The sequence below is a fragment of the Branchiostoma belcheri genome, unplaced genomic scaffold (genome assembly GCF_001625305.1).
Source record: "Branchiostoma belcheri isolate BF01 breed outbred unplaced genomic scaffold, Haploidv18h27 scaffold1, whole genome shotgun sequence".
Classification (NCBI taxonomy): Eukaryota; Metazoa; Chordata; class Leptocardii; order Amphioxiformes; family Branchiostomatidae; genus Branchiostoma; species Branchiostoma belcheri.
In genome coordinates, this window is record NW_017802379.1 from 10,040,886 (window position 1) to 10,055,367 (window position 14,482).

Below are 14,482 nucleotides of genomic sequence, written 5' to 3' on the forward strand. Positions count from 1 at the left end.
CCGTCGGGCACGCTCGGAGCCTTTCGGGTTACGATCGGAGCGCTTTCGGTAATGATCGCCAGATGCCCGGTAATGCCCGACGGCCGTGCCGAACATTTCCGAGGATATTCAAAATGGCGGCGGGTTTGTTTTGGAGCGGTTCCAGTTGAGCCGGAGTACAAAAGGTCGCGCTGCGGGCGATTTTGGGGGATCTGAGTATCGCGAACCCGGCCAATTGTGAGGTAAGACTTCAGGGAAGCTCGGGACAGCAAAAAACCGGGTCGAAAACGGAGCATCTGGAAGCCAACGGGAAATGTGCAGTTTTCCCAATGCATCTTTCCGCGACTCTTGCTGAGGGTAATGCAATGTAAGCCCGAGTCAAGAGTCGCCGCGGCTAGGTCGGACCCAACACTGAGAAATACAAGAGGAAGCTAGTTGCCATTTTAAAACGTCTCAAGGAAAGTAGTAAGATCACAGAAGAACAGTATAAACATTTATATCCTACAGCGGAAAACGTACCGAGAATGTACTGTACTCCTAAAATACACAAACCTGGAAACCCGTTGCGGCCGATAGTTGATTATACAGGTTCGATAGGGTACAATACGTCCAGGGCTTTGGCAGATCTGTTAGCACCTTTGGTGGGGAAGTCTACACACCACATTAAGAACTCAAAGCATTTAGCAGAAGAAATGTCCACTATATTAGTAGAGGAAGATGAGATGTTCTTGTCCCATGACGTTGTCTCCCTTTTTACTAATACCCCCATCCCAGAGACACTTGGCATCATCAGAAGAAGACTCCAGGGGGATAAAGAGCTGAAGAACCGGACGAACCTAGAGGTTGAGGACATCATAGAACTTTTATCTTTTATTGTCACAACCACTTATTTCAGTTTCCGGGGGGATATCTACCAGCAGAAATTTGGGACAGCTATGGGTAGCCCTGTGTCCCCAGTGTTGGCCAACCTGTTTATGGAATGGCTGGAACAGGAAGCCATAGCGACAGCGCCCATTTCCTGTAGACCTAAGCTCTGGAAGAGATATGTGGACGACGTGATGGAGATAGTGAAGAAGGGTGTCCATCAAGATCTCACAGACCATCTTAACAACATAGATCCTACAGGAAGTATTCAGTTCACGCATGAGGAGGAGAAAGACAACACATTACCGTTCCTGGATACTCTCCTGGTACGAAAGGGGGATGGTACAGTAAAACTTCTAGTGTACAGAAAAAGTACACATACAGACCAGTATCTCAACTTCAAGTCCCACCATCCACTGCACCAGAAACTGGGAGTCATCCGCACCCTTATGGACAGATGTAACTCGGTGGTGACAGAGGAGGAGGACAAGGAAAGAGAAACACAGCACATCAGAAGAGCCTCATCCGATGTGGGTACCCAGAATGGACCTTTCGGAAGGTGGAACGGAAAGAGAAGAGGCCAAAGCAGACAGAGAAGAACAAGAAAGAGGGGGAGAAAACTAGGGCCATGGTGATTATCCCATATGTGAAAGGAGTAACCGAACCACTAGAAAGGGTATTCAGGAAACACCAGGTATCCACAGCAGTGAAACCAAAACAACATTGAGGAACCTGCTTGTCCACCCCAAGGACAAGATGGGGACCACGTGAAAACAGACTGCGTATATAAAATACCATGCAAAAGCTGTGATCAAGTGTATATTGGAGAAACTGGCAGGACCTTTGGCAAAAGACTGGAAGAACACAGAAAAGAGGCAGACAACAGCGAAACCGTAAGATATACACGCTCCCAGAAACAACAAGCACAAAAAGAAGAGAAGAAATCGGCAGTCACAGACCATGTTGCCAGAAACAATTGTGTGATAGACTGGGAGGGTGCCAGGGTCATAGATAGGGAGGACAACAGAAGAATCCGTTGGATTAAAGAAGCAGTCTGGATAAGGAAGTCTACCCCAGTGATGAACCGGGACGAGGGGGGATACAAGCTCAGCCACGTTTGGGATTGCATTCTCGCCGCAAAAGCGCCACCTACTTTGGCGTTAAATAGCGGCGAGTTGCAGAACTCCAGTCAGAAGCTCTGAGGAAGGTGTCTGATAGACATCGAAACGTAAGCAGGTGAGAACCTTACTGGTTGTGTTAGAAGAAAATCCTATACCCCTGAATCAAAACCATTTGTACCATGATTGAGTCAAAATTTTAAAATGTAGGAACCTTGTTTTTTCGGCCCGCCTTGGTTTTTTTTCGCCCGCTCGCATTAGATTTGGAGTCTGCGGAGGATGTCATCCATAAAATTTACTTGCTGTGGCCTTAGTAAAGAATACTACACGGTGTACTCCGTATCTTGTGCTCACATCATACCACCACAAAATATTCTGTTCATAGTGGAAATAAAGTCAAGTGTAATTGTAAAAACTAGAGTTTCATGACCTCATTCCCTCACGCCAAATGATATTAAACTTTATAAATGATAAATAAAAAAAAAGGAGTATGCAAATAAGATCCTCAGTTGACCATATTCTCCAATGGTAGATTTATCTCAACAAAGAAGGATATTCTAGCATTCCCACATAAATTAGGCAAAGGTCCTGATTTAAATAAGATACGTTAAATGAAAATATATTCGGTTGTCAAGTTCTTCTAAGTTGAACTTTGAACTTTATTCGTCGACTTTACATCGGTGGCACAAACGGACATGCCGTGTGCAGAATGCAAATTAAAAGCAAATTATATTCAAACATTACGACACCTATCTAACATAAAAGAACGAGAAAATTATAACAAATTATAGCAACGTGTAGCAAGGCAATGCACCAGAGTTACAAAACCATTCCAGAAAATAAATGCTAGCTACTCGGGATTACTGCGTTGCTAGGGAGGTATATTTTCCCTAGCAACGGTTACCATAGAAACATAATATAGATTTCCAAGGCCCTCTAATTAATAATTTTCCTCCAGTAGAAGTTTTCTTCAAGTTTTCCATATGGTGTGCACTCCATTTTGCTGGGAAAGCAGCCAAGTGCCTCCTTAGCAACGGCCCTAGCAACGGTTTTCCCCACAGAAGGCCTTTGAGAATAAAACTTTTAGATACTCATATCTCCGGATAGAATTGACGGATTTTTATGATTTAAAGCTTGAAATGTAGGAAATGATACAAAAAGTCAGATGAATGCATGCAGCAGGCTCAAAAATCTGAATATTTGACAGGTTTTGAAAAGTAAACATCCTATTTTTTACCAATTTTTACCCAAAAATCTATTTTCGAAAGCTCATAACTTCTTGTAGAACTGACATATCGAAACAAAATTAACATTTTTATAATCCTTGGTTCCTGTTTTATCAGTCCAAGTTACATTGTCCAAGTTACATTGAAGTTACATTGAAAAATATCCATATTTGATTATTTACCACTCCCCTTTGCATTATTAGTGCAAAAGGAAGCGGTTCATACGAGGTCAAAGTTCAAGGTCAGATAGCAAGGTCAAAGCTACCAATGTGCAACGGCTATCATATCAAAAAATATTCCACAGACACCCTTCTTTTCAAAAACCATGAGAATTTGCCACCTCAGGTGGTACCGATATCTCCTCTGGCCCATGGACCAAGAAAGTTCTAAGAAAGAAGACAATACTGGCGCAAGAGGTCGCCCCCACAGACAACTTCACCCGTAGAAGTACTGTAGCAGATGGCAGCACGTCGGCTTGTTCTCGCAGTAGTTGGTGGAACCGTTGAGATTGATCCTGACACAACCGCCCCCTGTCTGGTCGTTCTTGAAGCGCAGCTCGCGGATGTGACGATGTGTTATGTGACGATGGCCGTTACATTCTAAAATATGTTTCACTCCAAAACATAATTACCTGCACCAAGAAGGTTATATTTTCAGTAGCGTTTGTCCGTCTGTCCGTTTGTCTGTATGTCTGTCTGTGAACAGCATAACTCAAGAACTTTAATATGCATTGTCATGAAACTATGTAGTTGGGTAGGTCTTGATGAGACCTATAAATGATTAGATTTTTGGCCTCTCCATATAACCCCTTTGCAGTATCAAATGTACCACCCGAAAAAATACACATAAAAGGGGAAAAGAAGCACCAAAACGCGCCAAAAACAAGCCAAAGCCTAAATTTTTGCTACGAGAGAAATTAAATAACCGTTCCTTATCAAACTTTAAGTACGAATGCCCGGTGACTTTTTTGGAGTAAACAGAGACCCCCCCCCCCGGAAGTATTAGTATTCCACCACTGTACAAGCTTCTTGGGGGATTTAAGGATGTAAGCAACACTTCCTAAGAACTTCCAAGAGTAGGACACCAGTCGTACTCGTACACACTGTGTCATTATTCAATCCGGCCACAGTCAGGCATACCGGATCTATATGGCAGTCCTGATCTGATCCTACAATCAGCACAAGCTGAACCACTGTTACTCTTGGCTCATCTCCAAGTAGATCTTTCGGTGACTGCAAGACAGTATTAAATTGGTGGGACAGTATCAAGTTTGCAAGACAATATCAAATTAGGCGCCAGTCTTGACATCTACGTCAAGAAAACCTGTGTATAAATTGGGCAGTATCAAATTGGCAAGACAGTATCAAATAAGTACGTATCCATTCGCCACCCAAAGTTTGACTGAGGTAAAAAAAAAATATCCTCACCGTGAAAGCCCGGTAAATTAAAAAAAAAAAACGCATAAAACGTGTCAAAAACAAGCCAAAGCAAAGCTCTTGACAACGACAAAGTCATTTTTCTGGTTACGTTCCGCTCGAGGGCCCGGATGTGGCTTTCTAATTATAACTCACAACAACAGTGACTCACAGCAGTACGTCAAACTGTGTTTTTAAAAAATCATTCTCGCCGACATTTTCTACCCAACCTGTGAGAGTTGATCGGCTCTAGCACATACAACAATGTTGCGGTTCGCTGTTCTGCTGTCCGTGCTGTCTTCTGCTGCTTTGGCACAGCACTACCTGTCCACGGATGGACAGCACTTCAAACTGAACGGACAGCGGGTCTTCCTGTCCGGACTCAACATGGTGAGAAATATTTTGCCTCACAGATATCAGTATGCTATGGAATAGCGATGATTATACTTAGTACAGTATATAAATGACCAGAAAATTGACTTTCAAAACAGCTTTACTCTCTCGAAATCGCTTTGGGTGATTTTAACGCTGAATTATGAATTATAAGAGGCCACAACGCCTTAGGGCAAAAACCATGCAGACCACAATGTTCAGCATGAGGTTAGGAATTGTGGTGCCAGATACATGCAGTCGTAGAGGCTCTGATATTATATTGACCATTCAGGGTGCTTGTGGACTATCAAAATAGCATATCAATCAATTGCCTATCACATGCGCTGCGCTGGAAGCCAACACGATCCACATCTTATCTTAATTATCTTTCTAAGGTAACGTGAACCAAGTGTATTCCTTCACAGTGCATGGAGCCGCAAACCACTGTTTACATTTCTAAAGAGCCCCACCATAGAGCTGTATTTTTCTTGAAGGTAGCGTGGTGCTAGCAAATCTGTCGCAGGTCTCGACGTCTACACTATAAAATCGCCTACATCAATGGAGCTATAGCTCTATGGATGTGATATTAGTGCAGCTCCTTCTCACACGATCGTCTACCCCAACCCTAACATCTGATTGGAGACTGAGCGCGCCCTGTGTTCCAGGCATGGTGCCGGTACGGGTACGATTTCGGAGGCGGCGCGTACGACTACGTCAGCCTCGGGGATTTCTGCCCCCACCCCCGGGCCGCCTACGAGCGGGCCATTCGGGACATCAGGATTAACGGCGGAAACTCACTCCGTATGTACTCATATTACTGTATCCAGAACCGTGCCTATCTAGTTACCTTCGCCAAGAAGGTTATGTTTTCAGTAGCGTTTGTGAACAGCATAACTCAAGAAGCTTAATATGCATTGTCATGAAACTTGGTAGGTGGGTAGGTCTTGATGAGACCTAGAAATGATTAGATTCTGCCCCCCCTGGCGGCTTTTGTTGGTACTGCAGCAGAACTTCCGGTTTTGATATTTCGCGATCTGGACATGCTAGGGTCACGAATTTTGGTTGTTAGATAGCTCTTTGGGTAGGGAAGAAGTGACATAAATTTGGGCCCCCTAGCGGCTTGTTCTGGAACTGCAGGAGCATTTGTTGAAAAATTTTCGAAGGAGGATAACTCAAAAACCAGTAGACGGATTGCGGTGATTTTTGGTTTATATGTAGCTGAAGTGATGCTTGACATAATCAGATGACAATTGTGCAAATCAGGAGCAATTTGCATAATCAATGAGGAAATTCTATAAATCTGCTTCGTTCGATAATAGGACTATGAAACACTTGTGACAAGTAATTTAGAACGAGACAAACATATTGCGATATAAATTATGTAAATGAAGACCTACTTTGCGTAATTGCATACTCGCCGCATTTGGCTTGGTCGCAGTGTTATAATATCTAAACCATTTGCCCACGGTGTTTATGTGATTTAATCACACCTGGTAAGATTGTGGCGTCATAACCAATACAAGTATGAATCGTTTGAGGGACCTTTGATTGGTCGATGTCGTATGACTATATGATAATATAGAATAATCTCCAAGCAACAGATCTTTGAGGGGGGGGGGGGCTTTGGGGCTGCAAGACATTATCAAATTAGCAAGGCAGTATCCAAGGCGGAGGTCTCCATATAACCCTTTGCAGTATCAAATGTACCACCCGAAAAAAATACTCATACATAAAAGGGGAAAAGAAGCACCAAAACGCGTCAAAAACAAGCCAAAGCCTAAATTTTTGCTACGAGAGAAATTAAATAACCGTTCCTTATGAAACTACCAATGCCCGGTGGCTTTTTTGGAGGAAAAAGAGCCCCCCCCCCCCCAGAAGTATTAATATTACACCACTGTAGAAGCTTCTTGGGGGATTTAGGGATGTAAGCAGCACTTCCTAAGAACTTCCAAGAGTAGGACACCAGTCGTACACACTGTGTCGTTATTAAATCCGGCCATAGCCAGGCATACCGGATCTATATGGCAGTCCTGATCTGAGTCTACAACCAGCAACGGCTGAACCACTGTTACTCTTGGCTCATCTCCAAGTAGATCTTTCGGTGGCTGACAGTATTAAATTGGTGGGGCACTATGCATTGTCATGACGTCATGAAACTTGGTAGGTGGGTAGGTCTTGATGAGACCTAGAAATGATTAGATTCTGGGCCCCCTGGTGGCTTTTGTTGGTACTGCAGCAGAACCTCCGGTTTTGATATCTCGCGATCTGGACATGCTAGGGTCACGAATTTTGGTTGGTAGATACTCGTTGGGTAGGGAAGAAGTGACATGAGTTTGGCTTCCCTAGCGGCTTGTTCTGGAACTGCAGGAGCATTTGTTGAAAAATTTTCGAAGGAGGATAACTCAAGAACCAGTAGACGGATCGTGGTGATTTTTGGTTTGTATGTAGCTGAAGTGATGTTTGACATAATCAGAGGACGATTATGCAAATTAGGAACTAATTTGCATACTTAATGAGGAAATTCTATAAATCTGCTTTGTTCAATAAGAGGACTATGAAACACTTTTGACATGTAATTGAGACCGAAAAAAAAACACCTGAGGATACAGATTATGTAAATGAAAACCTAATTGGCATAATTAATGGGAAATTTTTATACTGTCATAGTTGTAACTGCTGGGAATGTCATACTTGCCACATTTGGAAGTTAAGTGAAGCCGAACATCAATAAACATATTTTATTCAAATCATGACCTCATTTGCATAATTTAGTAAAGTTTGCACCGGTAGCCTGCAGTTTTTGTGTTGTCCGCTAGGTGTGTGGCTGCACGTGGACGGACGGCACACGCCTGTGTTCTCCAGCTGGGGCTCCGTGACGCAAACAGACTCCACAAACCAGCTGATCACCGATCTGAAGAGTCTGCTTGCCTACGTACGTACGAATATGTAACACACTTCTCTCAAACATACTTGTCTAGATAAACAACGACACACACAAACTAACACGAACTCACACACACTCGTGCACACTCGAACACGCATACATGTATAACAGTTACATAGCATGCACATATGAAATGGTATGCATGCCCCCTTGTGACTTTGACGTGTATTACAGGCCCAGGCGCGGAACGTGTTGGTGTTCTTGGTGTTGTGGAACGGCGCTCACCACGACGACACGTGGGAGAGGCTGCAGAACCTCATCTGGGACGACCTGAAACTGAACACGTACGTGGAGCATGCGCTCAAGCCGCTAGCCGAGGGACTCAAGAACCAACGGGCGCTGGGTAAGGTTTTGGCAACGGCTATGGGGCGGAGCTTTCATAGAGGAGAAGAAAGTCTTGTTTCTAACATTTGCTCCTCATTTTTAGGTAAACATGCATTTTAAGAAACAAGGCAGAGTGGGGTTATAAAGATGAACATGCATATATATGTGCATTTCAGATTTTCCAAACTCTCAAATCTGACCTTTTTGATACCTCTAAATCAGGCTGAAGCTAAGTATCACTCTGTCCTCTGCTATTGCCTAACCTCTGACCTCTATACCCTGACCTCCAGGAGGCTGGGAGATCATGAACGAGCCTGAAGGCAGCCTGAAGATAGAGCCCGACACTGACCCTTGTTACGACACGAGTTTCCTACAGGGCACCGGCGCGGGATGGGCGCACTGGGACACATCAGGACCAGTACCGATCCCAACCTGGTGAGGCTTTGTGTTGGGAGGTGTCCTTCAATACAAGCAAATTACAACACCTCCTCCTTGTAATTGTGGATCTAGTCATTACACAGATCCGAAATGCATGCAAACTATTAAGTGTTCTCAATAACCGTTGATACAAAGTGGAAATGTAACGTTAGTCAGCAGGTAACTTGAAAGGCTCCAACATTTAATTGAAACCAGTCACTCTGATCTTCCTCAATAGACTGACCCAGTGAGACTTGTCACGTGGCTTCTCTGAAATGTGACGTGAACGCTGGGTCAAAGGTAACTGGTAAACAATGTCGGCATCCGTCGAGGTTGAGTGATGGGTAATGGGACCTGATGTAAGTAGCTTTTCCAACCCTCTCTTCAGGGGTGACAAGTCTCACTGGGTCAGTCTACTGAAGAGGACCAGAGTGATTGGTGGAAAGCCCTAGGTGTATGTAATCCTTCGTGTTGAATCAAAAGTTTTACATTTAAACATAGCACTTAACACCTTTGTGGACCAACGCCCCTGGCATGTAGATCTGTCTCTTTGGCCAATTTCTGTCTTTCCACCCGCTTAATCCGAAGCCTGGTAGAGGTTATTGGTCAAGGAAGGTAAATCAGATCCTTAATAAAAACCAAGATTTGCGCCCTTTAAGTAGTGTTGTATATTTGTGGTGTGACCGTTCAGGACGGACGTCCCCAGACAGCGTGTGCTGCGCTTCATCAACCGGCAGGCGGCGGCGATCAAAGAGAAGGACCCGAATCACCTGGTGACTGTTGGCTCCTGGTCCGAGTACGGACAGGTAAGTACCACCTGGTGACTGTGGGCTCCTGGTCCGAGTACGGACAGGTAAGTACCACCTGGTGACTGTGGGCTCCTGGTCCGAGTACGGACAGGTAAGTACCACCTGGTGACTGTTGGCTCCTGGTCCGAGTACGGACAGGTAAGTACCACCTGGTGACTGTGGGCTCCTGGTCCGAGTACGGACAGGTAAGTACCACCTGGTGACTGTGGGCTCCTGGTCCGAGTACGGACAGGTAAGTACCACCTGGTGACTGTGGGCTCCTGGTCTGAGTACGGACAGGTAAGTACCACCTGGTGACTGTGGGCTCCTGGTTTTCGGTATGTGATTATTTTTTTTCCTCTGTATTGGCATTTTCCGCTATTGAATTCAAATAATTCGACACTGGTCGGTGGTGTGGTATCGTCTACAACAGATGTTGTCTACTCTAGGAGTGTGGGACTAATGTACCGCGCTACTTTCAGGAGGGCGTTATGCCTGTATTGTGTATTATAATCGTAATTTCACCCATCTTTTAATTTGTCGGAAATTGTTATCAGTTGTGAATAGCATACGTACATTATATATTCCCCGAAAGTTTGGAATCATAGGTTTCTTAAGCTTGTTTCTTATTATGGTTCACGTTGGCCTTGTTGTTCCTTTGCCAGGGCGTGCGTAACCTGTACTCGGACCAGTGCCTGCAACAGGCCGGTGGTTTCGCTACCGGCGTGCTGGACTTCTACCAGATCCACACCTACGCTCACGGCGAGACATACGACAGCCAGGCGCCGTTTGTGGTAAAGGCAACTTTGATTTTTCTGTTTTCCTTTTTCTGCTAGCCCAGTGGTCGTATCTAGAACCGTTCTTTTTTCCAGAACCATGATCAGACACGGTTCTGGATAGTCCTCACGAAACCAGAACCGTACATGAGTCTAACATTAACCCAATCAGGCATAGAACCTCCCCAATTGAATTCAGGTACCCATTTCACGCCTTTAATTGAGTGAGGAAAGTCGTTGTGCCCTCATCCAGGAATGCAAGGAATCAAATACGTGACCTCTCCATCTGGTATCCGCTCGCCTTAGCTACAAAAGAGAAATATTTAATAGTTTAAAATGAAGCATAAGAAACACACATTAACAAACATGTGGAAAAGAAAAGCCATTGCATTTATGTGTATTGTTTAGTGACTTGTGAAACATTTAATTTTCAATGTACAAGTGCCAGAGAGAATATAAGTTGTGCACAACTTGAGCAGGCCGCCACTTTGTCTTCGCCCTTTCCTTTGTATTATTGTTTCTTTCAATAAAAAATGGGAAATCTTCAAAACTGCATAGGTAAACAATACCAGTGGATTGAACGAAAGACCATAGGTACAATTATTATTATTTTTTCCTGTGTGTGTACTTCGAGTTTCTATGGGTACTTCGAGTTTCTATGAGTACTTAGAGTTCCCATACAAACTCTAAGTTCCCATACAAACTCTTAGTGCTCACAGAAACTCTAAGTACTCATACAAACTCTACAATCCCATACAAACTCCAAGTGCTAACAGAAGTACCCATAGAAACTCTAAATACCCAAAGAAACTCTAAGTACTCATAGAAACTCGAAGTACTCATAGAAACTCGAAGTACTCATAGAAACTCGAAGTACTCATAGACACTCGAAGTACTCATAGAAACTCGAAGTACTCATAGAAACTCGAAGTATACCAATAGAAACACTAAGTACTCATAGAAACTCGAAGTACCCATAGAAACTCGAAGTACATACACAAGAAGAAACATAATTGTACCTGTGGTCTTTCGTAGGATTGTGTTCTGATGTTGCTTCATTATTGTAAGAGTTTTGCGAATGAAAGAATTTGAACTTTATTTTCTTGCAGGTGTCCGACGCCTCCGTCTACACTGCGCTCAACGACAAGCCTGTGGTCATTGGCGAGTTTAGTCAGACAAAAGGTAAGTCGATTTGTACGTCGGCATAACGTAACAGTACTGTACCTGCGCGAAACCCGTAATGTATTGTGCATACTACAATTTATTCTTTTTTAATGTCATACTTGGGCCGCGATTATGTTCGATACGGGTTTTCCGTGCCCGTGTGATAACTAGCGGTACGGCCCGGGGTTCTTAACGGCTACGGCCCGGTCTTCCAAATGTTCATAGAAAAATGTGAACGCGTTTCGCGCGCACCGAGTGCGCCGCTTTCAAAACTTTGAACATCGAATTTGGGTATTGGAATTGACGCCGTTACACTTTTTGTTTAGATACACCAAATTTTGGCACATTTCACATTGAAATTTCTGTTTTCCCGGTTGGGATGACGTAAATAAAATACTACACGGTGTATTCCGCATCACCCTCGGTCCCAGCCCTCCCGCGGATCGGATCTCCCTCCGGCCATCGGGTGATCCGACCCTCGGTCGGGCTGCACCTCGGGCGATACGGAATACACCGTGTAGTATTCTATATGGACATTACGCTGTAGTGTCGTGGTGATGTTACATACTAGTACGCATTTCCCTGATACATTGTACCTTCAATAGGAGGAAGAATGAGCATCACGGAGCAGTTTGAGCGCGCGTACTCCCGTGGCTACGCGGGCGCCTGGAGCTGGCACTACCTGGCGGATACAACTACTGGCGACGACGCCACTGACACCACCTACACGCAGCTAACTGGGCTCCGCAAGCTGCGCAACAAGAACGACCAGACAGGGGGCGGTTGTGTCAGGATCAATCTCAACGGTTCCACCAACTACTGCGAGAAGAAAGGGTTCTGCTACGTTGCCGTACGTGAAACTTGGCCGGGGAACTAGAATAATGATGACAACAATTCAGAAAATCGACGTGCCGGATTTGATTAATAATCTACAGCGGGATTAAATGTGAAATAGACAATTAAGAAAGGGTTTTCAACTTCCCTCCTCCTCTATTGTACCGCTGTTCATAGGAAGCTCTAGATGTTTCCGTCGCAAATAAAAAAATTGGCTGTGTCACTCTAGCGGTTTGTTTTGTGATGATATGCCACAAAATAGCATTCTATAAACCGTCCGACAGGTCTAAGGATAGTTTTCAGTCTGCTCACCAGACTGAGGATAGTTTTCAGCACCAGGGACAGGTCTGCTCACCAGACTGAGGATAGTTTTCAGCACCAGGGACAGGTCTGCTCACCAGACTGAGGATAGTTTTCAGCACCAGGGACAGGTCTGCTCACCAGACTGAGGATAGTTTTCAATCTGCCACCCGAAGTTTGACTGAGATAAAAAAAGACATAATCACCGTGGAAAAAGAAAGCCCGACAAATTAAAAAGCTGAAGCCTAAACCTCTACTTGGAGAGTACATGAAGCTCTTGGCAACGACAAAGTCGTCTTTCTGGTTACGCTTCGCTCGAGGGTCCGGATGTGGCTCTCTTATTCACAACAACAGCGGCTCACAGCAGTCAAAGTGCTATGTACAATACATTACGGGTTTCGCGCAGGTACAATACGTTCTGCCGACGTGCTGCCTTTCGGCGTAACACACCAGCTAACCATAGAAGTGATGTCATCCTGAAATACCAACGTTTTGCCAAAGTGCCATGCTCAAGTCAGAACGGGTTACGCATGCAGGTGCAGTGCGTCCTCACGGTCGACATACTCAATATACTATGCTATAGCGATCTTCGCTTGGTATGATTACGTCATTCACTTGGTATGGGTTATAACGTCATCGAGCAAGTCAGCATTGAATTTACACTAATGGAGATCCTGTCAAACAATCACACAATACCTCTGTACCCTTATGTAACAAATCCCTCCACTAATCCCTGGTAAAACAAGAGTTCAGATATCTCATACCTCCATGAAATATGGGCTTGATATGTAAATGTAAATTTCTTCTTTAATTATGCAAATGACCTCTGCATTAACATAATACATGCATCGTGCTGTTAACTTTTGATTAACTTACATATGTCCCAAGTATGACATTCCCATCATTCACCATTAAGAAATCATAGAATTTTCGAACTAATTATGCAAATTAGGTCATCATTTGCATAATTAGTATCTGTTGATGTTCTGCCTGCCATAGGTTACATACATTACATGTATGAAAGTAGTATAATGTAAAAAATTATAAAAAGTAATTATAGAATTTCCTTATTGATTATGCAAATAAATTCCTCATTTGCATAATTTGCATTTAATCATGCACATCTCTCCCTCAGCTACCTACACACCAAAAATGATGAAAATATGTTGTTCCTATCTGGACTTAATGGCTTTTAAACATTTCGCCAGAAAGTGCCCTGCAGTTCCAGAACAAGCTGGTAGGGGGACCACTTATTCCTGACAGAATAAGCTATCTGTCACCAAAACATCAAGACCATAGCATGTTCAGGACAAAAGATACAAAAACCAGACGTTCTGCTGCAGTGCCAAGGTCATCCACCAGAAGGCCCATATTTGACCTTGACCTTTGTCTTTCCAAGACTTACCAGCATACCAAATATCATCACAATCCATAAAGGCGTTCTGAAGTTTTGCTGACCACAAAGTTGCGGAAACACACACAGACAGACAGACACACACACACAGACATACAGACAGACACGCCAAAAACAATACCTCCATTTTTCATGCGGAACACAAAAACTGCCGCGTTCATTCAAATAACATCATCATCATCATAATAACTCTCGAGCGTTGCAGAGCGAAAATCCGGATGGTACCCAGGCTACCAATTAGATACTGTCTTGGCAATTTGATGCTGTCTTGCAAACTACATACTGCCCCACCAATTTAAAACTGTCAGCCATCGAAAGATCTACTTGGAGATGAGCCAAGAGTAACAGTGGTTCAGCTAGTTCTGATTGTAGACTCAGGTTAGGACTGCCATATAGATCCGGTATGCCTGGCTATGGCCGGATTTAATAACGACACAGTGTGTACGACTGATGTCCTACTCTTGGAAGTTCTTAGGAAGTGTTGCTTACATCCCTATATCCTCCAAGAAGCTTGTACAGTGGTGGAATACTAATACTTCTGTGGGGG

At 44.0% G+C, this 14,482-nt stretch overlaps 2 protein-coding genes across 2 annotated transcripts; both read left to right on the top strand.

Moving 5' to 3' along the window:
* Positions 1 to 914: 914 nt before the first annotated feature.
* Positions 915 to 1,478, top strand: LOC109472449. Its single transcript, XM_019772261.1, has one exon. It carries the CDS (start codon positions 915 to 917, stop codon positions 1,476 to 1,478), a length of 564 nt encoding a protein of 187 aa, XP_019627820.1.
* A 3,274-nt stretch (positions 1,479 to 4,752) lies between these two features.
* LOC109481062 (mannan endo-1,4-beta-mannosidase-like) lies at positions 4,753 to 12,383 on the top strand. Its single transcript, XM_019783569.1, has 9 exons — positions 4,753 to 4,992; positions 5,640 to 5,775; positions 7,791 to 7,906; positions 8,093 to 8,261; positions 8,533 to 8,677; positions 9,351 to 9,465; positions 10,113 to 10,241; positions 11,333 to 11,405; positions 11,993 to 12,383. Exons 1-9 carry the CDS (start codon positions 4,867 to 4,869, stop codon positions 12,262 to 12,264), a joined length of 1,281 nt encoding a protein of 426 aa, XP_019639128.1. The 5' UTR covers positions 4,753 to 4,866; the 3' UTR covers positions 12,265 to 12,383.
* Positions 12,384 to 14,482: the final 2,099 nt, after the last annotated feature.

Bases quoted from the DNA above. Each gene is read 5' to 3' on its own strand.
- LOC109472449 (XM_019772261.1), top strand. From the start codon at position 915: ATGGGTAGCCCTGTGTCCCCAGTGTTGGCCAACCTGTTTATGGAATGG.
- LOC109481062 (XM_019783569.1), top strand. From the start codon at position 4,867: ATGTTGCGGTTCGCTGTTCTGCTGTCCGTGCTGTCTTCTGCTGCTTTG. The intron at 8,262-8,532 runs GTAAGGTTTTGG...CCTGACCTCCAG, and splicing joins CAAGAACCAACGGGCGCTGG to GAGGCTGGGAGATCATGAAC. The intron at 11,406-11,992 runs GTAAGTCGATTT...TACCTTCAATAG, and splicing joins CGAGTTTAGTCAGACAAAAG to GAGGAAGAATGAGCATCACG.